At 44.5% G+C, this 26,116-nt stretch overlaps 1 protein-coding gene and 1 pseudogene across 7 annotated transcripts in view; one reads left to right on the forward strand and one right to left on the reverse strand.

Moving 5' to 3' along the window:
• The window catches only part of ABCC5 (ATP binding cassette subfamily C member 5), a 203,767-nt gene that overhangs the window by 26,599 nt on the left and 151,052 nt on the right, over positions 1-26,116 (reverse strand). For 6 of the 7 annotated variants that reach the window (XM_068546326.1, XM_068546325.1, XM_068546330.1 and 3 more), the window contains 14 exons: positions 24,047-24,195; positions 23,529-23,636; positions 18,976-19,332; positions 14,339-14,410; positions 12,002-12,126; positions 11,810-11,882; positions 9,986-10,189; positions 8,969-9,112; positions 6,431-6,533; positions 3,419-3,603; positions 2,877-3,023; positions 2,447-2,576; positions 771-924; positions 551-679 (listed from right to left, as the gene is read on the reverse strand). In XM_068546326.1, coding sequence (XP_068402427.1) covers positions 551-679; positions 771-924; positions 2,447-2,576; positions 2,877-3,023; positions 3,419-3,603; positions 6,431-6,533; positions 8,969-9,112; positions 9,986-10,189; positions 11,810-11,882; positions 12,002-12,126; positions 14,339-14,410; positions 18,976-19,332; positions 23,529-23,636; positions 24,047-24,195 — 2,080 coding nt within the window. The remainder of the gene's footprint in view (positions 1-550; positions 680-770; positions 925-2,446; positions 2,577-2,876; positions 3,024-3,418; positions 3,604-6,430; positions 6,534-8,968; positions 9,113-9,985; positions 10,190-11,809; positions 11,883-12,001; positions 12,127-14,338; positions 14,411-18,975; positions 19,333-23,528; positions 23,637-24,046; positions 24,196-26,116) is intronic. The other variant, XM_068546331.1, reaches the window with a different exon arrangement.
• On the forward strand, positions 3,782-6,305 carry LOC137766652 (small ribosomal subunit protein uS8-like; annotated as a pseudogene).

Here is a 26,116-nt window from a genome sequence, read left to right on the forward strand (position 1 = left end):
CTCACCGCAACTAGAGAAAGCCTGCGCGCAGCAGCAAAGACCCAGTACAGCCAAAAATAAAATAAATACATTTATAAAATAAAAATTAAAAAAATAAAAGTAACCATTCCAAAAACAGTAAAAAAAACAAAACAAAACAAAAAAACAAGAGAAGCCACTGCGATGAGAAGCACGTGCACCACAACAAAGAGTAACCCCCGCTCTCCACAACTAGAGAAAGCCCACGCGCAGCAGAGAAGACCCAACGCAGCAGCCAAAAATAAATAAATAAAATAAATTAACTTTAAAAAAAAAAAAAGCAAAACTCCATCAAATATAGCCATTCAGAACTGAAAGCTAACAGACTCCAAATCTGTGTTTTTGTCTTCCCATTTGCTCAGAAGGGAGTTCCACCAAGCAAGTGAATCTTAACCAGAGATCATTAAATTACTAATACTCTTAGTAATGAGCTTTATAATCCAGAATTCTGACCTTGAAAGGCTTCTTAAACTCTCATTAAATGCTGAGATGCTGGCTCCCCATTGAGCCCTCGGGCCCCCATTGAACTAACCTGTGCAGAAATTCCTGCCCTTTGTTGTAGGCGTGGATGGTGGCAAGGCCCTGTATGCTGGATGTGATGTGGGAGAGGAAAGGTGACTGCGTGATATTGTCCAGACGCTTCAGCTCTCGGATCAGAACCCTGGAGAGAGAATGTGTTCTGTGTCAGAGGGGTAGACTAGCAACTCTGGCTTCATCCTTTGCCCTGGAAGACATGAAGACTTCCTGTTTACCTGGAGACAATGTGCAGAACTGAAAAGAGGATGATGAGGGGCCCCACTGCCACAAGGAACCACGGGAAAACTCCCGCGATCATTCCAACACAGAAGAACACAAGGATGACGTTCTGGATGAACATCTCAGCCTGGAACGGCAGGCGCACATCGACTGGGGAAACCGTAAAGGAACATGTGTCAGATGCTGGGATCCACAAACAGGGAAAATGGAATTTTAAGTTTCCCCAAATTTTTAAAAAACAAAAAGAGGCTCCCTAAAATCCCTATCTGAAAGTTGTGATTTTTGCCTTTTAAACAGTCTGATCAAAGAAAAATCTGGAAACCCGGTTGCTCTAATTTTTCTTATCCCAAGAGCATTTAAGTGACCTTTCTCCCCTGTGCCCTCTTTTTGGTTCACTATGCTGCCCAACCCCTTTAAACATTTCTTCCACTTTGCAAAGTAATATATGCTTGTTGTAAAATATTTGGAAAATAAATATGCAAAAAAGTTAAATAAACATAGTCTTTATTCTTACCAATATCAATGAACTGCTGCTAACATTTAAGAAATTTTTCATCACGGAAAATTTTAAACATACACAAAAGTTGAAAGAGTATAGAACCTCCAATAGTTCAATCAACATTTTCTCCACCGTTTTTTGAACATCTCCTCCCCCCACCTATTTTCATGCAAATCTGAGACATGTTGATACCACTGATTTTTTTTTTCAGTCTTTTTTCTACTTGTCTGTGTGCATGTGAGTTTAACGGAAATGGGATCATGTCATGCATATGTGTATCACTGTTCTGTGTATCAGTGATGGTTTTGATCCCTTGTTACCTCTGGCCATGGCTTTACACTGGCCTATCAACATGTGAAACAAACTCCTTCTATGGAGGCAACACAGTACAGTAGTTAAAAACATTAGCTCTGGGATCAAAAAGATCTGGGCTCAATTCCCAGCTTGTTATTTAATAGTTGTGTGATCCTGAGCAAGTTCTTTAACCTTTCTAGGCATCAGCTTTTCCATGTATTCAGTGGATGAAACGATATCCACACCTCATAGGGCTGCTGTGAGGATTAGGATAATGCATGCAGAACATTGAGTACACTGCTTGTTACACAGTAAGCCCTCAATAAATGTCAGGCAGCATCACTATCATTATGGGCTATGGGAGTATAGTTGACCCTTGAACAACGTAGGGGTTAGGGACGCAGACCATCTGTGCAGTCAAAAATCCACATATAACTTACAGTCAGCCCTCCATATATGTGGTTCCTCATCCATATTTCCGTATCTGCGGATTCAGCCAACCTGTCGTTCAAGGGTCAACTGTATTTAAGTTCTGGTGCTGGCACAGTCCATGAAGCATCCAGCATCCAGCAAACCTGTCAGAGGTTGTAGGTGTCCAAGAACCTATGCACTACCCACAAGTAAATATGTGTTTTGGACTCTGAGATGCCCCTGTCCAAAGCCTCTACGCTAACTCAGTGCTCTGAACTGGTTTTCAGTTTAAATAAGATCAAATAAGAACTCAGACAAAAGGTGAAAAAGCAGATAGGTCCTCGGCCTAAAGAGAGGCTGCAATGTGGAGAAAATGCCAAAACTAAAATGTTCCTGACGCAAACATCGACAGACACTGTGCTCTGGCTTGTGCTCCAGAGCACAACAGAGAGAAGCAGTGAGAAATACCTTCATCCATGTCTTTGGAAAACCTGTTGAGAATCCTCCCAGTGGGGGTAGTGTCAAAAAACTTCATAGGGCTTCGGAGGATCCTTCGGAAAAGTTCGTCATGGAGCCGGGAGGAGGCTCGCAATGTGCCCTGAGGGGCAGAGCACAGCGTGATCAGAGATCCGGGACTCAGGCAGGCTCAGCTCCCACTCCACGGGTCGCAACTCCACAGGACTTCGACGCCCAAAGCCAGAGAAGGGCACACGGCCATGGAGGAGGGAGATGGCTAATAGGAGAAAGCTGAGGCTAATGGGATGCAGGTCACTTCAGCGAGGGCCATCCTGCTTTAAAGGAGCTCCCCGACTCAGAGTAAACCCGAGAGATGCCATGCGGGGTCCTGACCACACAGCCACTGGGGAGAGGAGGAGCAGAGGCCCCCACCGGTGCATACCTTGACAAAGACCACTCCGCGAATGGCTTTCAGGATCAGCATGACTGCCATGGAGAGGGCGTAGATGCTGGCATAGTACTGCATGAGAGGATTGTCCTTCATGCTGCTGCTCACAGACGTCCTGTTTTCCTGAGTCACTGTGGTGTTCTGTTTGGAGGCAAGGGTCTGTGAGGCAAAACTCCCAGGGACTGCCAAGAACCCCGCATCAGGGCCATTCTTGGCTCAAGGGAGGGTACAGGATAAAAACTCTGGGACCTGGTTGAGGCAGACACAAGGCAGACTTTGCCCCGCTCCCTCTCTCTTTTCTAAGGACAGCAGACAGCCTACAGTTTGCTACTGATAAGCTCTACTGCTCCATGAGTTGGTCAGGGAGCAATTATCTGCTGAGGTTACATTAGGGACTCATCTCTTATCCTGGGTAATCCTTGTTCATTGCTTCTTTTAACTGAAAACTAGAGCAGTTTCCCTAAGGAGAGACAGGGACTATGGAGAGACGGCCACTTTATTAGACATATAATTTTCCCATTAATGAGGAACCTTACCCCACTTCCTTGCTTGATCCAGTAACCCAACCACCAGTTGCTGAAGGCGGTACTGCCCACGTTCAGCATGAAAAGGGACAGAATGACCAGGAATGCCAAGGGGCCCCCAGCAGCCTGGATGTAGACACCATATACTGACCAGGGCACGGAACCCTGCCCCTTCTCTTCCATTTGCACAAGCTGCCCTAGGTAAGGAAAAGAGAAACACGAACTCAGAAAGGAAAGGCTGCTTTTCAAAACTAAGTCACCTGTAGAAGAGCAGAATCAAAGGGAGCCTACAGTTTCACAGAGCTCTAGATGAGAATTATTTCCCCTTCATCAGGAGCATTCATTTATCCATGTAACATTTACTAAGCACCAACTATGAACCAGGCCCAGGATGAGGCCCTGGAGCGGTAACGGAGATTAAGACCAGGTCCCTGCCCTGGAGATCTGGCTCAGATCATCCTTCCACAGTCTAGTAGGACAAACAGGTAAATAAATACACAATTATAATAAAATGTGCGAACTCCAAAGCTAGAGCTATTTGCAGGGCAGCATAGGAACATCCAGGAAATGCATATAACCTACTTGCGGGAGCTGTGACGGGCTTAGCAGGGAGTTTTCCGGGAAGACTTTCTATGCAGTCCATATTGCGTATTTTTTTTTTTTTGTCTGCACCACGTGGCTTGTGGGATCTTAGTTCCCTGACCAAGAATTGAACCCAGGGGCTCAGCAGTGGAAGTGCCAGGGAATTCCCCACACCGTGTCTTGAAAGGTAAGCCAGAGTTGGCCAGATGGGGAGATGATGGGCACAGGTGTGGGGAAACAGCAAATCGGTATACACAGATATCCAATTCAGCGTGGCTGGAACATTCTGTGGGCCTAAGGAGTGGCAGGAGATAAGGCTGATGAAGTAGGCTGTGGTCAGGGGATAAAGGCATTTGAACTTTATCATTCAGACAAGAAGTTCTCAAGAGAATGGGCTACAGGGGTGTAGAGATTTGACTCCCCGGCCCTACTGTGCACTAGATGGGCCTGGGATGGCCAGACCAGCCACCTCAGGCAGACTCTACCATGCATCCCAGGGGCTCAAAGAAATAGTGGCATTTTTCTGTGTGTGCCAAATCAGGAAAAAGATTAGAAAATACTGCTTTGACATTGGGAGGCCACTGAAAGGCCTCAGGCAGTAAAGTGAGTTGGCTGGTTTTTAACTAGATCTCTCTGCTGTTCGTGTGGAGGACAGATCTAAAAGGAGGCAGCTGTAACAGTCTGGGTAGGAGATGATAAAGGCCAGAACCAGGGTCATGGCAATGGGGACGGAGTTTCAGGAGGTAAATTCAGTAGGACGGAGTGACTGGCTGTGTGAGGAGAGAAGAGATTCCAGGATATTTCCTAGGGGCTCCCTGGGCTGGTCAGGTGATTGACGCTGACAGGAGAATACAGAGAAACGGCCCCACAGGAAGCAGCCTCCCCTTTATCATATATGATGTGTAATTACCTTGGAACAAGCCACACATGCCTTGAGCACTTTGCGATGTGAGTCTCCAGGTTAGTGGCTATGTAAATAAGGACAAATGTCCCCTAAAGACATTCTATTTCTTTATGCTGTCTATGGCAGGAATTGACAGATGTCTCAGGCGTCTGTGCTGTGTTTGCTTTGTGTGTGTGACAGTAAGGCATCTCAGATCACACCGGAATTCAAAAGCTCATATGTGGCTAATTGAAAGAAGACAAGAGGCAGGGAGTGGTAAATCAGGATGGTCACCTCCTAACGCCAAATGCTTTAAGAACAAGGAAATGAAAAAATCAGTGGCAAACCCAGGAAACGTCCTGGATTCAACACGTCAGGTGAGGAGGTGACACAACAGAAAGAACTTTAAAACAGGACTGCATTTTTATTTATTATTATTCTTATTCTTTGCAAACTGATATGCAGCTTAAAGTTCACAAAAGTGAAAATGCCTAAGGTATTGCATATAGCTTTTCTAACTCCCAAGATTTCTTTCAGTTGATAAGATAAAGGGTTTAAAAAACAGGACCAAGGACCCTGGATAGGAAAATCAAGTAGGAAAAACCTTGGCTGTTAACTCTTCACCACAGCCCTGCTGCAGTCTGCTTGGGACAAGCAGAGGAGTGTATCATTGTAACAGGGGAGGTTCTGAGGATGCAGGCATTCTTAAAGCTGGCATGCCTCTGCATTGGTTGGCATGACTTTTAAAGAGCAGAGATGAACCCACGATTCAATTTTTGCTTAGTCAAGATGACTCAGCTATGACTACCTACACCTCACCCCACCCTGCATAGGAAAAGAAGGCATAGGATTAAAGGACATTCTTGTTGCCTTGGTCGGCTTAAGCAAACACAAGGTGCCTCATGCTCTCCCAACAATCACACAAAAATCTGGTATTCTAGAAATATAAGGCCAGGCGCTCTACAACACACAATGCTATCAAACAGCATGAATTACCACATGGTGTAATTTCTGATAAACTTTAATGACACACTTTCCACCATCTTTCTGTGCTGCCAAAATGCTGCTCATGAACGTCCTGGCTGGCTAATGCTCTCAAGAGCATCATCAATGGGAAAAAGAGAGGCAAACGTCAGGCTCTTATCAGGCCATGCTCCAAAGTCATCACCTGGTTTCTAACTGTGATGGTGAAGCATGGTTATATTGGCAAATTTAACTGACGATCACAGGGCTGGGAAAATTGCTGTGAACTTAAACAAGTGTGGAGAGATGAGCCCCAGATTTGATGGGCAACACAAAGATGTAGAAAAATGGCAGGTCCCATCCTGTCAGTTTGGTTTCATTGTACTGACAACCTCATCTAGCATCATGGACCATGAAAAAGCAAGTGTGTGAAAACACACTGGAGGGAAAACCATGGGATCCTTTTTCTAGGGATGTAATACATATGTGCAAATAAAATGCTTCAATGCTTCAATACATATGTGCAAATAAAATGTTTCAGTGGAAAATAAAAACCAAAAAAATCTTTAATGACAAATCTCAAAAAAGTTCATTACCTTCCTCTGGCTTCACTGTTTTCTCCTTCTTTACTGATCCTGTTTTAGGACACTTGTCTTGTGTTTTCGTCTGTGAACCACTGGTTTCCTTTTTAGAATTAATCTTAAAAAAAAAAAAAAAAAAAAAAGAAGTGTCTCTGTCATCATGATATGGCCATTCAGACAAATGGCCAAAGGACATCTTAGCGAATCATCCATCGAGCTGCTGTTCTTATTGAAAAGAGACACATCCAGCTTCTTAAAAGTTAGCTTCTGTAACTTCCCCAACTCCTTAAGTCTTTGAGCTGGGTTCCTACCATTCCACTGACACTGCTCTCCCCAAAGTCACTAAAGACCTAAACTCCAAACACAGTAGCCTTTATGCTGTTCTCATCCATTCCAACTTGTCCAGAGTATTTGATCTGGGGTCACTTCCATTCTTTCCATCTCTGATCCCCACATCACTAAATCAAATCATAGATCTACCATGGGACAAACTCCCACTTCTCAGCCTGCTTTTGCAGCACCTCCACATTCTGGCCCTAGCCTAGCCATGCCTCACATCACACTGCCATTTCCCACTTCTAGACTTCTATCCACGCTGGTTCTTCACTTGGGATGCTCCTCTCCTCTCTCAACTCACAGTTGTCCCCATTCAGATGGATTCAAATCTTAATTCTCCCTGAGGCAACTTAACACTCCTCTAGAATAAAGTTCACCCTCCCCTGCTCTCCCAGGCACTTGTTAGTACTTTCACAGCATGTTGCTACATATGTGACCTGGTGTTGTTACATATGTCCCCTGTACGAGCATAAGAGTACTGGTCTTCCCTAGAAGACTGCGAGTCCCTCAAGGACAGAGATGACATCTCACTCATGGTTATAACCTACACAGGGCCCAGCACCCAGAACTGCCCATAATAGGGCATGCTGGGACTTACGAAACATTCATCAAATTGAACCTGAGATAATAGAAACTACTTAATGTCCTCCTTTCCAAGTTCCTCTTATATCTTTATACAGGAAATTCTCTATATATAGTTTATTACATTTAATTCTATGTCATTGTCAGCCTCATGACCCCAGTTTGCTCTCCAACTAGATTTTTTAAATTGACAGTGAAAATAAATCAGAAAATAATATAAAATTTAGAGCCACATCTGGAACATAAGATAGGACTCTAAATTTTATATTTACCACAGTGCATGAATAAATGCACTCTCTAAAGAGAAAATTACTACTTGTTGACCACTGACTGGGATAAGAACATTACATATTATTTCAAATGCACCAACTCAAAGAGGCAGGTGCCACCCCCATTTTTAAGATGAGGAAACTGAGGCTCAGGAAAGTGAAGTGATATACTGAAAGCATGCTCCTCCACTCAACATGCTCCCTCTCGATACTCCTTTGCTCCTTGGACATTTCATGTTTTAGCTTCTCTCCCTCTCATTTTCCCCTCCATGTGTACAGTGAGGAGGAAATAATCTGAAGAGCCCAAAGTACCGTGAGAGTCACAGGGAGAAATCATAAAATCCAAATCTGGATCAGGTGTCTCTATAGCAGTTACTGATGACACTCGCAATGTCGGAGTTATATCAAAAGGCCTAAAACACATCATGAACAATGAGTTGTACTGAACCTGAAATCAAACAGGATGATACCCAAACACTGAAATAAGATTCCCAGAAAAGGTCCCAATAACATTTTGCTTTCATCCTACTCAACACCAAAATGACCTAGTAGCTAAGAAGCGGCTTTTAGCCCAGCCTGAGTGAACTCCTAGGACCCAAGGCGACCAGAGGATAAAAAGGTCAATACGAGAGCCAGCTCTACGTACGCCCTTGTCTTTGCCTAACTCAGAGCCCAGAGGGGGCAGCCAGCTTTCCGTGTTGCTGCGGGAGGCCCGGCAGCACAGCAGAAGGAGCACTTTGGAGTTGAACTGACCTTTCCAGCAGGCTGTTTAACCCTTCTGAGCCCCCGTTTCCTCGGCTGTACAACTGGGGGATAATCATATCTGGCCGCAGAGCTCTGTTAAAATGGCTGAACAGGATGACAGCTATAAAGTGCCTCATCCAGGAATTGGGACACAGCTGGTACTAGTTAATGAGTGCCAAGTCGGCAGCCAAGACACCATGGATAATTTTCAAATGTATGCAGTATTTAATGTCTCTTCTCTGCCACCTTATTCATCTGATTATTAAGAAAGGAGCTTCCTAATGTTTCAGTCAGGATTTGATGGAGTTTAGGAAACTAAGTTATGACTGAACAGCAGCACACACTGAGCGCATGTCTTTCTCCTTGTCATTGCCTTGCTGATAAACTCTCGGTGACAGAAGACCTCGGTTCTCTAACCCCACAACCCTGCCCTCGTAGGATAGAACCAGTATGCGGACTAAAACACAGCAGTCTGGTCACCAGAGAACAGGGCCCCTGCCAACAAGACACGGACAATGAGTTCAGCTGAGATTTCTCCATCAGTCAATACGGTCCTATCTCTCTTGCTGGAAAGACACACACACACACACACACACACACACACGCACACCACAAATCTTACCTCAACTGGGGGTGTCTCTCCCAGCAACAGGTTATTAAAAATGGTAGCATAATCACCATTTAGATTCATCAGTTCCTCGTGGGTGCCTCTTTCTGTAATACAGCCCTCTTTCATGAAGATCACTTCATCACAGTCAGCCAAGTACTGGAGACAAAGACAGGGACAAAGACAGGGATATTTGTGCAAATACATCCAAACGCCTATACCTTAGTTCAGCGGTTCTTATCTGGAGGTGACCAAGCCCCCCAGAGGATACTTCGTAATATCTGGAGACATTTTTGGTTGTTACAGTTCGGGGGGAGGGGGTACTACGGCCATCTGGTGGATAGAGGCCAGGGATGCACAGGACAAGCCCCCCACAAAAGGGAGCTCTCTGGCCCCCAAACCCCACTGTGCTGAGACTGAGAACCCCTGCTTTAGTTTGTCCTGCCTCGTGATGTACTTCAAAAACCAGTTCCTCTAATTTTTGACATAAATCTGCTGATGAAGCCACACAAAGGCCTGCATTAAACTTCACATCCCTTCCCTGCACTCAGAAGTACATATAATTACAGTCTTTCTGTGGCAGAATGGGGGGTTAGCCCCCCAAACTAGACAACATATGCAAAGCAGATGGTAACATCCTTAAGCTGCTCTCTGAAGTGGCTGCTGGTCATGGAATGACAGAGGGAGAAGAGCTTGTTTTCCCTAAACAGTTCCCACTCGCATATAGATGTTAACACAACCCTTTCCAACTGTCTCATACCCAAACTCCATTTTCAGTCTACTCCTCTCAGCCCTTTTACTTACTGATTTACACGCAGAAGCTAACATGCTCCAAGGATCTCTGATTCAGATGGCCATCTGATATAACAAGCTTTATTAGTACAGTGGGACAGGGGGCTGTTTGCTGAGGAAGTGAACACTCATGATTCCAGGGACCTCTAGGAGCCCCACAAAGGTACCTGGATCAAGCCCACCTCCCTGTTTCTGATTTCCCAAGCCAACGTGGGGAGCCTGGGGAAGGAAGCACCATACCTGTAACTGGTGGGTAATGAACAGAACCGTCTTGGACTTGAGGTGCTTCTGGATAGCACTGTTGAAGATGTGGTTGCCCACGTGGGCATCTAAGGCACTGAGGGGGTCATCCAGGATGTAGATGTCTCGGTCACTATACAAGGCCCGGGCAAGGCTGATCCTTTGGCGCTGCCCACCACTCAGGTTGGCTCCTCGCTCGCCAATCTACAGGAGCCCAGAAAGCACAGGAAGCCTCCAGCTCAAGTCCAGAACAATGCTCAGTGATCACCCCAGTCACCTCACCTCTCCTCCACCCAAACCAGCTTCTTCTCTTCCCTTCCCCACCTGGATGAAGTGCCGCCATGTCCTCCAGGGCCCACACAGAACTGGGGGGGCATCAGCCCAGATGCCTCCTCCTCTCCCACAACCATCTGGTTACTAACCAATCCTGTATCTGAGCCTCGCCACGCCCTCTTGATGCCCCGCTACAATCCATTCTCCATGGGCAGAAAGACCTTTCCAAAACACAAAGCTGACCATGTCCCACCCTTGCTTAGTCCTAAAGGACATAATCTAAGCCCCCAAATGTGGCAGACAAAGCAGGCCCTTTACCACCTGTCTTCCCAGCAACTCTCAGCCTCCACTGTCAATCCCCCTTCCATACCCTGAGATCTGAGCATTTTCAGTTGTGTGTCTATTATGAACACACACCACCACTGTCATGCCTTCTCCCGTACTGTGTCTGCTCAGTTCTGGCGTCCCCTCCTCTGTGAAGCCTACCCCCACCCCTCTCCACTAATACCCAAAAGAAAGGGGACTCTTTCATCAGCCTATTTTGTGCCTATTTGTCGGGATGTCTCTCTCGATTGTAAGCTTTCTGAGGACACAGACTATTGTCATTTTCTTTTATATTCCCAGTGCCCCCAGCAGCTTCTGCACATGTAGCCGACATATAACAAGCACTTAATAAATGTTACTAAATAAACAAATGAAAAAAAAATCAATTGTCAAACGGTAACTGGCTCTGTATCTTTTAAAAATCTTATCCTTAAAAAAAATTCAATTAATTCAGAGGTTTTCAAATAAGAACATGTATGAGAATTACCTGCAGGGCTTGTTAACACATATTGTGGAGCCCCACCCTTAGAGTCTTGGATTCAGTAGGTCTCGGGTGTGGCTGAGAATCTGCAGTGATGCTGCTGATCTGCTGCTAATCAGGCGACCGGGATCTGAGAACCAGTAAACTAACCAAACCATTCAAATCTGGTTTGAGGGCTTAAACTGAAGTCAGCTGAATAAAAGAGTCAGCCCCAGAGACCTCCAGGGCAGGTCATGGGAGGTGAGTGTCAACACTGAAGGCACTAGCCAGTTCCAAAGACAAGCCTCTGGGAACTGTTCCACGGCAGAGAAGCAAAGAAAGGCGCGGGTTTGTGCTAAGGACTCTTTCTTTCTAGAGGGAGAGGCCTCTCTAGAGACCATATGTGAGTAAGGAAGTTGGCAGAATGAAGTTCAGGAGAAGAAGCTCAACAGGCACATGCTTGACTTTGGGTTTAAAAATGAATAGGGTAGAAAACATGAATTCTGAACCAACAATGGGATTTTGTTTAAAATCCACATGACATGAAATATTTATATGCTTAAAACAGGTAGGGTTGATATTCCTGCCCTAAGGACCAAATGCTTTCCTAACATAAAGTCCCACAGAAAGTAAAACTCCCGTGTAGGTTCTTCTCCCATGCATTTAAGATGCACTCCTAGGAGGTGGCTCTGGCATAGCCCTGCCACCTATCTTCCAGAATCCTCTCTGCTAAACACCCTGGCCCACCAGGGACAGAAGACTTGTACCTCTGTCAGGTCACTGTGGGGAAGGATGGCCAGGTCAGGCCTCAGGCAGCAGCTGTTCAGCACAGAGTTGTATCTGAAGGACACAAAGAGACCCAGCATCAGGGACACGGCTGGGGTAGAGCCTGCTGACTCGGGCTGCCTGTGTCTCACACAGCCAAGATGAAAGCATGACAGAAATCAAACATTCCTTGCCTTTCTTCATCAAATTCCTTCCCAAAGAGGATGTTGTCTCTCAGAGTGGCATTGAGGATCCAGGCCTGCTGCGCCACATAAGCGAAGGTTCCATTGACTGCAATGCTGCCCTCTAGAAGTGACATCTAGGGAAAGAGACACCATCTAATGGCATCACAATGCAAAACCATCACCCTAAGCCAGCAGAACCCCCGACATTCCACAATGGAGTTGAAAATCTTGGCAATTTCCTTGGATGCTTTTTGAACCCAAATCTGGACCTCACCTTTGTTCCACAGAGAGCAAAGCTACAGCAGTAGCTACAGCAGTCAAGAAAATCAAAGTGCTCCTTGCTTACGTGTGATGGGAGCCCAGCATAACCCATGACTTGAATGAACAAATACTTCATTCAGCAATCCATAAGCTACTTTATTATCCTTTTTTCCTAACTGCAAACTGTTCTAATTGAAGGAAGCACAAGCAGAAGGCCCCTGCGGAATTCCCCTGGGGAGTATGCTGTAAAGATTTAGAGCTAGTCCCTGCCTCAAGATGAGCGCAGGTCAACTCATCCACAGAATTAATACAGGCTATTGGCTACGTCAGCTGCTTCTGTAAAACGAGGACCAGAGGGGAAAAAAATTCCAGTTAGGCATCAACTAGTATTATTGAGTATCTACACAATAATGACAGACCCTCCCCTCCAACATGAAGAGACTACATGATGAGCCATGTGCTTTGAATTGTGTTTTCAGTTGCAGTGGTCGACATGAATCGATTTACCCATTTTATGCTCTTTCAGTGTTCCTTTTGGAACTAACAGTAGACGTTTGTCTTGGGTTAGGAATGCTATAGCTTGAAACAGTTTCATTAACCAATCTGCACATACAAGTTTGTCCTCTCACACATGGTAATGCACAGTGTACACACACAGGCCATAACACAGTACCACAACTGCCCCCAAACAGGTAAGTACACTGACAATGCACTCAAGTGTTCAGAAACCCCGAGGGTCTAACTGTGGAAATCCAGCTCTCTCGGCTGCTACAGTACAAACACCCCACACTGCAGACCGCAAACAAAGAGTTACACTCTAAAGAAGCAGGGCTGACCAGTATTCCCAGACTCTCTGTCAGAGAGAAGGCTGTCAGGATTTGATCCAGAAGCAAAGACCCACTCATTTTTCAATTTAACTGGTGCCCACTAACCCTCCTTCCCCTTCACTCCACCTGTGTCTCTCATCACTGGCCCTGAAATCTGGCTGATGATCAGAAATTACATAGGAGGTCTTTGGCTTTTTACGAAGACCAGTGGCTGAGCCCAACCGCTGTACAGCCTCATAAAGCAGAAGCGGGTGGGGGTGGGAAGCTGCCCCTCCCGATGATTTGAATACAGGCCTCCTCAGACCACCCCGGGCACCACTGCTCTAGAGAGCCACAACTCCACCAACTGTGACAGTGACGCCGAACAGGACCAAATATTCCACAGACTGGATGCTACAAAACAATCTTCCCCAGCCCCTTCTCCCATTTGTTTAATTTCCTCAATATGGACAAATGACTCAGACTTCATCCATCAGGAGGAATAACCTTAAGTTTATCCTCATCTCAACCAACAAGTCAAGCTAGTTTAATCCAAATGCTGACAGCCCTCTTCCGGGCCCTCTGAGCACTATTCACTCACTGCCTTGTGCTGTGCTTGTGTGTCTACAAGACCTAGCACCCCAATCAGACCATGGACACTCCTTTTTTTTTTTTTTTTTTTTTTTTTTGGGCAGCGCCGCTTGGCATGCGGGATCTTAATTCTGCGACCAGGGATCAAACCCGCGCCCCCTGCAGTGGGAGCACGGAGTCTTAACCTCTGGACCTCCAGGGAAGTCCCAGACCATGGACTCCTTGAGGGCATAATTCTTTCAATGGTTAGGCTGAAAACGGAGTGGGTCTTTACTTCTAGATCAAATCCTGAAGGCTCTCTCTCTGACAGGGAGGCTGGTGAGGCTGGTCCATTTGTTGGCAGTCTGCAGTTTGTCCATCCCTTATGTCTGACATTTCCCAACACAATGTCCGGCATACCTATGGCACTCAGTAAATACATGCTGAATAAAAGAAGTCAGGAGAAACAAATGACTCCAGCTGGGTATCAATCAGGCATTCAGCCCCCTTCCAGATACAGTGCTGTTGTTAAGGGGTAGGAAAGTGGGGGGGAACAGGCAGGGGGCGGGGTATGATACAGACCTAGGGTCATTTTGTTTCCACCTTTCCTGACTCTCTTCAGGAAATAAGTTCATTTTTCCTGAAAGTCTGGCTAAGCAGAATCCAGAGAAAGAAGCAGAAAATGCCAAGGACAATAACAGAATCTTACCTGGCCTAAAATGGATGAAATGAGAGAGGTTTTTCCACTTCCCACGCTGCCACAGATTCCAACCAGTTTACCCTGGACAAAGCACATGAGAGAGGAAGGTCGTTAAAGCACTACTGACCATTCATCTCTAGGACTTCGGATTTCTTCGAAGAAAAAAATATTAACGACAGTCCATCACTATGGGAATGTCATCCTGAGGACCCAGCAAGTCACTTACCTCTTTTCTCCCTCATCAGCCACCCACGTCATAGGGTTTCTGTGGGGATGCACTGAGGTAACAGATGTGTAAGCCTTTTGGAAAAATTAAATATGCCACAGACATTAAGGTATCCCACATCACTTTTAGAAAGGCCTACCCCCTTTCCTACTTTGTTGGTAACCCATGCTTTTTGATAACTTGTTTATTTTTATTGTTGTTTTTGGAAGAGAGAACAGGACTCTTGAAAATTATTTTGTTTTCCTTTTATTTTATATGATTCTTTTCTCCAGGGTCTATAAATCATTTTCATAAAAATTATGTGCACTGTGCACTGTTGTTTCCATTTTTCTACAAAACACCTCCAAGAATCTGAGGGCATATTTTTACCATCAACCCCACATGAGAGTGGAAAACCAAGCCTGTGATTAACTGAATATCCTCAGGCAACATGATGAGTTCTCCATGGGCAGTGTTAAACGTTTTCAAGAACAGACAGATGATTTTAACAGGGCCACTTGTTCAGCAACACTCTGTTGCCTCAAGACTGGCAGCGAGGAGAGGGATGGAGAGTGGTGGTGTGGAAAGAGCATGGATTCTGGAGGCAGACTGGTCTTGATTTGAATCCCAGCTCCACCAGCACTTGCCAATTGTGTGGACTTGGTCTAATTACTTAAACGAATACTGTCTCTCTAACTGAGCGTTGAGCAAGTTGGAAGGAGCCATCCTTGCAGGACCAAACACAGTGTCTGGTACTTAATAAAAGTTTACTGGACAAAGTTTTTGACATGGTTCAGGAGGTTGAGAGATTACAGCCTGGTCATGATGAGGAGACCAAGTCACAGGCTCAGATTCTGCTCAGGTCGGTCAGGTTAACGCAGAGAAAATGCTGTTCCGATGACTAAATGGTGACTAAAGATGTCAACAATGAAGTAAGTGCCTGGGGCACAGAAGACATCAGGCAAATATTAACTTCCCACCTCTTCCCTAAAGAGGGCGGCTGGGGGAATTGTGGTATCTCTTCAAATAGCTAAAGGTCTGTCATGTGAACGTGGGCTGGAAAGGGCAGAAGCAGGATCAACAGATAGAAAGGAGAAGAGTAAATTTCAGCTGATTACAAGGAATAATCTGCTAATAGAGCTGATCAGCAATGTGATATAGTTGCCTCAATCAAGATAATCGTTATTAAATAAGGAGCCTGCTGTTAAAAGTTAATTGAAGTCTGGACTTCCCTGGGGGCGCAGTGGTTAAGAATCTGCCTGCCAATGCAGGGGACAGGGGTTCGAGCCCTGGTCCGGGAAGATCCCACATGCTGTGGAGCAACTAAGCCTGTGCGCCACAACTACTGAGCCTGCACTCTAGAGCCCATGAGCCACAACTACTGAGCCCGTGTGCCACAACTACTGAAGCCCGTGTGCCTAGAGCCCATGCTCCGCAACAAGAGAAGCCACCATAATGAGAAGCCCGTGCACCGCGACGAAGAGTAGCCCCCGCTTGCCGCAACTAGAGAAAGCCCTTGTGCAGCAACGAAGACCCAACACAGCCAAAAATAAAATAATTAATTAATTAATTTTTAAAAAGTTAATTGGAGTTAAAAACACTGACTTGACAGATTGCCAACAGACACATGAAAGAATGCTCAACATCATTAATCATTAGAGAAATGCAAATCAAAACTACAATGAGATATCATCTCACACCGATCAGAATGGCCATCATCAAAAAATCTAGAAACAATAAATGCTGGAGAGGGTGTGGAGGAAAGGGAACACTCTTGCACTGTTGGTGGGAATGTAAATTGATACAGCCACTATGGAGAACAGTATGGAGGTTCCTTAAAAAACTACAAATAGAACTACCATACGACCCAGCAATCCCACTACTGGGCATATACCCTGAGAAAACCATAGCTCAAAAAGAGTCATGTATCAAAATGTTCATTGCAGCTCTATTTACAATAGCCAGGACATGGAAGCAACCTAAGTGTCCATCATCGGATGAATGGATAAAGAAGATGTGGCACATATATACAATGGAATATTACTCAGCCATAAAAAGAAATGAAATGGAGGTATTTGTAATGAGGTGGATGGAGTTAGAGTCTGTCATACAGAGTGAAGTAAGTCAGAAAGAGAAAAACAAATACAGTATGCTAACACATATACATGGAATCTAAGGAAAAAAAAAAAAGGCCATGAAGAACCTAGTGGCAAGACGGGAATAAAGACACAGACCTACTAGAGAATGGACTTGAGGATATGGGGAGGGGGAGGGGTGAGATGTGACAGGGTGAGAGAGTGTCATGGACATATATACACTACCAAATGTAAAATAGATAGCTAGTGGGAAGCAGCCGCATAGCACAGGGAGATCAGCTCGGTGCTTTGTGACCACCTAGAGGGGTGGGATGGGGAGGGTGGGAGGGAGGGAGATGCAAGAGGGAAGAGATATGGGAACATATGTATATGTATAACTGATTCACTTTGTTATAAAGCAGAAACTAACACACCATTGTAAAGCAATTATACTTCAATAAAGATGTTTAAAAAAAAAAAAAACTGACTTGTGTGCCCTCCAGTGATGAACCATGCTAGTTGTTTCAGGTGGTCTCATAGAGGACCATCTCCCCCCGGCTCTTGTCTATAGCTTCCAAGAGCTGGGAGCTTTTTGTTTTCCCTTTAGTCCAGCTCTGGATCTGTGTAACAGGCCTCACACCACATTAGAACCCCCTAAGCCCACTTCCAATTAAGTAGATGAACATTCCTTACCACCTCCGTTACCACCACCCTTGGTCCAGAAAACTCCTATGTTTTTCCTTGGTTCTCCTCACTTCCCTCGTTGTTTCCCTACATACTCTTCTGAATCCAGAAGCTAGAATGATTCTATTCATACGTAAGTCAGATCACATCACTCTTCTCCAAACCCTCTAATGGCTTCTCTTTCCATTCAGAGTAAAGCGGAAATCATTCCAGGAGGCTCTGGAGCCCCAAGACTCTCTGCCCTCAGCACCCTCCCCTCTCTCCCGTGCTCACTCTGCTCTTGTGACAGGCACACTGCACACTCGGGGCCTTCGTGCTTCTGTTCCCTCTGCCTGAATGCTCTTCTGCCTCCACGTATCCATGTGGCTCGCTCCTTCAAGCCTTTGCTCAAATACAGGCATACCCTGGACATACTGTGGGTCTGCTTCCAGACCACCACAGTAAAGCAAATATCGCAATGAAGCGAGTCACATGAATGTTTTGGTTTCCCAGTGCATATATAAGTTATGTTTACACTATACTTTAGCCTACTAAATGTGCAATTACATTATGTCTAAGAAAAACAATGTAAATACCAATTTAAAAATACTTTATTACTAAAAAATGCTAACCATCATCTGAGTCTTCAATGAGTCGTAATCTTTTTGCTGGTGGAGGGTGTGAAATATTTCAAGAATTACCAACACGTGACAGAGACATGAAGTAAGCAAGTGCTGACGGAAAAATGCCTTCAGGCTTGCTTGATGCAGGGGTGCCAGAAGCCTTCAATTTGTAAAAAATGCATTATGCCTGTTATTCCTTTTTTTCTTTTTTTGTCTGGGCCGCATGGCACGTGGGATCTTAGTTTAAGTGAGGCCTTCCCTTAAGAGGCCTATTTAAATTGACCACACCTGCTCCCTGCCCAGCAAGCACTCTATCCCCTTTCTTCGTAGCCCTTTTACTTGTTTACCATCTATCTTGGCTCAGAAGAAGGTAAACTCCAGGAGGGCAGGGATTTTGGCCTATTTGGTTTTTCACTGCTCTATCCACAACTCTATAACAGTGCCTGGCAGGGAGCTGGCACTCAAAAATGGAATGAGTAGATATATATACACCTGGGACCCTCTGGATGCTGCAGCCCTCAACATGGCGCTGGCTCCCAGTCATATTCTGTATTTTAAAAGCCTTGAACCTGAAGTGTCTACGGCAGCCACTCTCTATAGGAGGACCTGTGGGAGACTCTAGTCCTGTGTTACCTGGGCCGTGACATCATATACCATAACGATCCTTTACTTACATTAAAAAATAAAGTTACAATAGAATTGCTGAGGACAGCATCACTGAGAGTACCTATTATATGTCAGGTTCTGTGCTATGCACAGCCCAGTGCTAATAAGAAGCTCACACAGAGTTACAATAACTAGAAATAATTATTACAGCTCACATACAACTAAATCAAATCTATTCAGGGCAACATTGTGGAAAACCCGGTCGAATGCTTCATCTCCTCGCTTATAAAATGAGTTATCTCATGAGAGTAGTTGTTATTCATTTCTGTTGTTAAATGCCTAAATATCCCTTCTAGAGGTGGAACTGGCCAGATTTGCTCTTTAGTTCAAAACCACTCCCAGAGAGAAAGCCCTTTGCTAAAAGGACCGGCAGCTGCCTACCCTGGCCAGAATAGACACCTGGTAGATGGTTACCTCTTCAATTTCCAAGTCGATGTTGTACAGCGTCCTCTGCAGGCGGAGGTTCCCCAGGTGGGTGTGCTTGCCCTCTTCCTCCTCAGGACTGGGCCGCTCGTCACTATCCAGGAGGAGGTGGCCCTTCTGCTCTGCCAGCACCGCCTGATGCTCAGTGCGCTGCAGCTGCCTCACCTTCTCTTTCTTGCCCCTGGCAGCCCTCTTGTCTTTTTTCGTTTTGGGGGTCAGCTTGGGTGAGTTCTGGAGACTGGAGTGGGAGGGGTCCCATGCCAAGGTGGCATTTTTCATCTCTATCGTGATGTGAGGGCTGGCTGGTTTTTTCTTTATCGTGTGAACCTCTTCCATTAGAAACAAACTCTGATAGGAGTTGTGAGAGAGGTGCAAAGATGAGACACTGGATCAAGACCAGGGAGACAAGCCTAGGGCGTACACTCACGAAGCAAAACACATCAGGCTATACAGTGGAAGGAAGCTGAAGGGCAAAAGGTAGCTCATTAGTGTAGCTCAGCCTCAGGCCCACGGAGAGGTCACGGGAGTGTGGGGACACCCTCGGGATGGACAGGGGCCTACTTAACTGGCCCAACACTCTACGCTACCAGTTACATGCTAAACTACTCTTTCCTTTTCCACCAGTCTAATGTGGACCAAGGGCTATTTAACTGACTGGTCTGCAGGCCCCGTTCTCACTCATGAGTTGCTGAGTAGCAGGTAGTAAAATGCAAGCAGGGAAACCAAAGGGTGGGCACGCTGCTCTCCTGCCCAGACCCTCGTCACTCTGTTTGCCTTCCAGACCACTCCTGCAGAACCCCCAAGCCTAGGCACTTCCCTCACGCACATGTCGGGGGGAGAGGCAGAGCTGAGATTGTGACCAGGCCTAGCTCGCTCTGGTTAGAAAGGAGTACCTAAGGTTTTATTGACGGCGGAGTACATCTTCTCGCCAACAAGTTCTCATGTCTTCCAAGTCCTGCCTCGGAACTTGTGAGAATTCAAACATAGGGTTTGCGTGGAAGGGAAGGGTATCTCCCTCGGAAACATCCTTGGGAAGAAAGAAAGACTCTTCCCTCCCACTCATTCCCCAAGTCCCACTGAGTTATATCAGGGGAAGAAAAATGGAATGCTTGAAAAGCTAAGTGTCTCTGAAATTAGATCTGAAACACTGACCATAATAAACCTCTGCCCAGGACCAACATGTGCCCATGACTTTGAACCCACTTTGACACCTCCCTTAACCCAGTGATCTTCCCTATAGGGTGCTATCCCGGTTGGATTCCCAGTATGATTAAAATTTTTTTTAAACATTAGAAAGTCTTTAGAGAAAAGATGACTCTTAATGGCAGGACTCTTTGCTTAGTTACCGAGAACCCCTAACTATTTTGAAGTTTGCAGGTGCTATTAAATGTACCATATAATCCCCTTGCCTCAGAGCAAGCTCTTTCTCCTAAATCCTGAACTCCTAAGCTTGATCTTTGCATCCCTAAATTGCCACGTCTCCTATCCATTCCCAATCCCTGATCTTCCCAGAAATGTCATGTTTCTAAATCTCCTAGATAATCTTCACTCTTGGTCAACCTTTAAAAAAAGTAGTTTTTTTTTTAAAGTTCAGTTTTCTGAAAAGAGCCATTGGTTTCATTTGTTCAGAGCCTTCCTGAGAGACTGGGCTGAGAATAACATGCCAAATATTCTGCCCACCTTCACAGAGTGAAACCATATGCTGACAGAATTCCTATCATTTCTCTCTCCTAAAGAGTTACTAAATGGGTCTTGTAGGCCTCATGCACTATAAAAACTAGGCTAGTGCCTCTGGCTTGCACAGCTCGTCCACACCTTCCCTTCCCACAGGCTCCCTGCAGCCCCGCACCCCTCCCAGGAGGATTTCAGCTTCAGGTCGCTCTGCCTGGACATGCTGAGGCACACAAGCGCCCCACACACCTAAATTTATATCTACTTGGATTTGCACCTGCCAGGACAACAGAATCTTAGAGATACATAAACCATAAAACTCAACTTTACATCAAAACACTACTCTCACTCACTGAAGCAATCAAATCAGAATGTATCTTTTGAGCAGAAGAGGGGACTACTCATAGGGTTGCCGGATAAAATACAGGATGCCTAGTTAAATTTTGATTCCAGATAAACAATGAATAGTCTTTTAGTATAAGTACGTCTCATGCAGTTATTAACTGGGGGGCCTGTGTTTTTATTTGCTAAACCTGGCAACACTATACTGGTGACTGTCTTATCAGAAAAGTTATAAGGTGGCTTCTCACTGCCTTTCTAAAGTTATCATTCTCCCAGAAGTGGAGGCGGGGGGAAGGAGGAGACTGCCAAGCGGAATTAGCTAGAATGCGACTCATTCTCATGAGGCATACAACAGAGCTGGGGGTGATTTTGCTTCTATTATTAACTCTGAAGCTTCCTGGATAGAGGAAGGATCTATAGCGTGAAAAGCCACCTGCTAAAACAGGTTCTCACTAGTAAGTGAAAAGAAGAGAGCTCTCGAGAAATAAGGGGGGTGGGGGGTGGGTGTGTGTGAACAAATCTATACTATAAATTCCTATTCCTTCGTCCAAAATACCACCAAAGCCATTCACTAAAAAGGACAGAGAAACAAATAGGGGGACAAATTTATGCTCAAAACATCTGCCTTAGGGGTGGACATTCTGCTTCTCACAGATAATTTCAACTGATCTATCTTCAAGTTCACAGACTTTCCTTTGTCACCTGTATTCTGCTACTAAGTACATCCAATATATTTTCAATTTTTGATTAATATATTTTCTTAGCTTAAAATTTTTTTATTTGGTTATTTTCTATATCTTCTATTTCTCTGCTGAGACTTTCTATCTTTTCATTTCTAAGGTCTTTTTCTGATAATTCCAACATTTGGGTCATCTCAGTATCTAGAATTTCTCTGTATGCAGAGTAATTTTGGATTGTATCTTGGGCATTTTGAATATTATATTATGAGACTCTAGGTCTTGGTTAAATCCTATATAAAATGTTGCGTTTTTGTTTTAGGAGGAAATTGATCCATTTAGGATGAGTTCTGGTCTGCTTCCTGTGGGCTGTTAAAAACAAGACAACAGGCCCCAAATGAGTCACTTATGCTAAGCCCCACGTCACCAAACTGAGACCTAACTATAGTTTCTGCTCTCCCAGAAATGGAATATTAAACAAGTCAATCAGGAATCACCTGATCAGCACTAGTTAGGTAACCTGCCTGATAGACCCCTGCCATCCCCTAAAGGAAAGTAACCTTGTAATAACCAATGCGATTTTCTGCCTAGAATAACTTCCTTGTTCCTGCTCCCTTCTACCTATAAAAGACTTTCATTTTGTACAGCTCCTCGGAGCTCCTTCTAGTTGCTAGATTGGATGTTGCCCAATTCATGAATCGCTGAATAAAGCCAATAAGATTTTTTTAATTTACAAAAAAAATCTGCCTTCTTCAAAACTAGATATTGTGGGTTCTGCAAAATAAGGCTCTGATTACAATTAGACCATTTCTTTTCACGTGGCTCTGGATCTTGGCCTTCTAGCAGCCAGGCTGGGGAGAGGGAGGGCTTGGGGCTAGCGTCGGGGGGCACATTCTTGAGGACTAGCTTTCTTGACCAAACAAAATTCACCTGGTTAACTGTAAACAAGTAAAATATAAATAAATCTTGGGAAGCTATTCTCCATTCTTCTTAAGGGGAAAACCCAATTTTTCTCCTGAACGCCTAAGGTGATGGTATCAATCCCTCAAACACCTGAGCTTCAAGCCTTCCAGGTACTGACCTTGCTTTTGTATTGCTCTCAGCAGCCAAGAAGTATTAGCAGGAGCTACTGTCTGCAGTGGCTTTGTCAAGAGAGTCCAGCCACACAGGTGCTGGACTTTTTTTTTTTTAAGTATTAACCACTTTCAAATATCTATCTCCCTCCACCCTCCCAAATATATCTACCTCTTGTATCATGTATTTGTATTATTCTGAAGGCACAAAAAACACAGTCAAGGCACAATCAACTAACCACGTGCAAGGAAAAAAAAACCCCTGATACGTCCTTAACTGCAGTTCTCAGTATGATCTAGTCTTATGACTATTCCCATGTCACTGCATTACCTGTATCATGAGTGGCAACCACAGGGCAGGGAAAAGCATCAAAAAGAGCTTATTCCCGACAGTATTTTGGTAGAGGTAGATGTAGATGTAGATCAAGGTGAGAAAAAGCTGACAGCCTCCTGATAATTCTAATTGCCTAGGTTTGAATCACTTAAAGACCCAGTAAATTATAACATATATCCATGTTAGGTCCAGGCAGAAGGGACTAGCTCTGAAGGGGAACACTGAAATTTTGGGAGCCCAGAACTAGGCTGTCTACAAAAGGTAAAAATTCATATTTCTCTGAAAAGGTCCCCTGAGTCTCCTCCACTGCCCCCTTTCTTACCAACTTGCCAAAAGGCTGAAGGTGAAAAAAGCCAAGTGCAGTCAGCCCATGTGGCCCATTGGAATAAAGGCAGCAATTAGTTTTGCCACGGCTCCTGACACGGAGGAGGGAAGGGAACCACTTACCTTAAATCTGTCGACAGCAACGGATGCTTCTGAGAGGGACTTTACTGAGAACGGTGTAACTTTCAAAGCAAAAGTCATGGAATTGAAGACAGTCACCACTGTGAAAGCCTGAAAATAGGAAAAGAGAAGAAACTGAGCCTGATGAGGTTATGCGACTAAAGTAACACGACGTCATCAATTTCCCTTCAGGTTTAAGGAGGGCTGTAACTTGACTGTCAAATGGTGGCACGAGTCAGATATATTTCAGATATATATTTTTTAAGGTAGAGTTTTTATGAGACCTCTAATTAAAATTCTCAGTGAATCTGAATCAAACAATGACCTGTATTTTGAGAATAAAAACCCAAAGTTGTAAAACAACCCGTACACTTATTTGTGCACTGGGGCTAAATCCCCACTCTTCCACTTCTCAGATTAACCACATGAATGAAAAAAATCCAAATCTAGTAACAAGAGGACCAGAGCATCTCTATATGTGGTATTTCTAAAACGTCCCCAAGCCCTGAGGGCTCACTGACCTGTGCTGCCGTCAGATCAAAGCCAAGGGTCATGTGAACAGAGAAGGTCACAACACTGGCGATCACCATCACAATGGGAGCCACACCGACGGTGATGCTCTGAAAGTACCCGGCTTTTTCCAACATCCGACGTTCCTCCTCTCGGATTTCTAAGAATAAAAAGCAAGCCAGTTTCTAAAAAGCAAGTCGAAGGAAACCATGGGTTATTGCTCCCCTGTCACCAAACAAGACTTGGTAGGTCTTCAGCCACCACTGGTTTTAAAACGACCCTGTAACATCTATGATGCAAAAAACTAGGTCAATATGGCCATCAATTACAATCACAAAAGCTTGAGGTTTGAAATGGATCAAGTCACAGGAATGAATCTAACAGAAAACAGTCACTACTTTTCAGTACAATGATCATCTTCTGCCTTAGTCTAACTCTTTTTGCAAATTTCTTATGTTTAGAAGGAATGAACACATTAATCATATCTGCTAGTGGAAGTTTTGTTTGCTTACCTGGTTGTTTATTTCTAGGTTAGGTACTTATAAGAAAGACTATACAACGATAATGGAGAATTAAAAAGGAACTAAGATTTACTAGGGTGTCTACTGTATGTTGGTGCTAGAATAGAGGCTTTCACACAAAAAGCAGTAAGGGTGATTGGAAGAAGATGAGTGAAATACAATTTTTGTAAGCAGAATGATTTTTCTTAAATATTTATAAAACTGACAACCTTATTAACAGAGCAACCATGGAGTATAAAAGACCAGGGAGTAAGAAGTATGACAATAAAGCGGTGAGGTATTTTCAAAAAATTTTCAAACATAAAAGCAATTTTTCTGGGAGACTATGAACTGACCTTTAAAGGTATTACCACTGTCCCAAACACTGGGAAATATATTGAGAGCCAGCTCTCAAGTCATACTTTTAAAAAATTCAACTCATTGCTTTAACATGTATCACATAACTTGCCCAAGTCTATGAGCAAGAATGCTCTTTTCAAGCTAAAACACACAGGTAAAGATACCAAAGTCAGGGGCTGAAGGATGACTGGAGTCTCAGAAAGAAGATTATAAAACTGAGAAAATTAGAATCTGAGAGCCGGAAGGGACCATCATTGGTGACCCTGCCAACAGGCTTGGCAGACGTCCTGTTAGCACCCAATTGTTCCATTCTATTGGCAACAAACTCACTACTTGAAGAAGGAGCCTAATCCACTGCTGGACGTTTCTGACCACTCACAATTAAAGTTTATGAAGTGGACACCATATTCCTAAAGGTCTGTTTAGTCAACAAACCAAGCAGTGAAAATAAAACAGCTTCCTTGATCTGAACACTGTATTTCTGTTCAACCCAAAACTGCACCAACTTTTAAACTTTTTTTTACTTTTTTATTTTTTGGCCACGCCACGCAGCATGTGGGACCTTAGTTCCCCGACCAGGAACGGAATCCACGCCCCCTGCAGTGGAAGCGCGACATCTTAACCACTAGACCGCAGGGAAGTCCCCTGCACCAACTTTTTAACTGGATCATATTCAGGTTAGCTCACTGTGAGATTATGGTCAATGAACAGTCATATCTTTTATATTTAAATTAAATTTAAATGTAACTATGTCTTCTCATTTGAACTCTAAAGTGCCTTTAAATAAATAAATAAATAAATAAATAAATATTTATTTATTTATTTATTTATTTACTTATGGCTGTGCTGGGTCTTCGTTGCTGCACGGCTTTCTCTAGTTGCAGCGAGCGGGGGCTGCTCTTCGTTGTGGTGCGTGGGCTTCTCATTGCATTGGCTTCTCTTGTTGCAGAGCACGGGTTCTAGCTGCGTGGGCTTCAGTAGTTGTGGCACACAGGCTCAGTAGTTGTGGCTCGTGGGCTCTAGAACGCAGGCTCAGTAGTTGTGGCGCACGGGCTTAGTTGCTCCACAGCATGTGGGATCTCCCTGGACCAGGGCTCGAACCTGTGTCCCCTGCATTGGCAGGCGGATTCTTAACCACTGTGCCACCAGGGAAGTCCCCTAAAGTGCCTTTAAATATATTTTTCTTAAATTCACCTTTTTTAGGGCCCAAGATTTCAACTT

Source organism: Eschrichtius robustus, chromosome 6 (assembly GCF_028021215.1).
Source record: "Eschrichtius robustus isolate mEscRob2 chromosome 6, mEscRob2.pri, whole genome shotgun sequence".
NCBI classification, from domain to species: Eukaryota; Metazoa; Chordata; class Mammalia; order Artiodactyla; family Eschrichtiidae; genus Eschrichtius; species Eschrichtius robustus.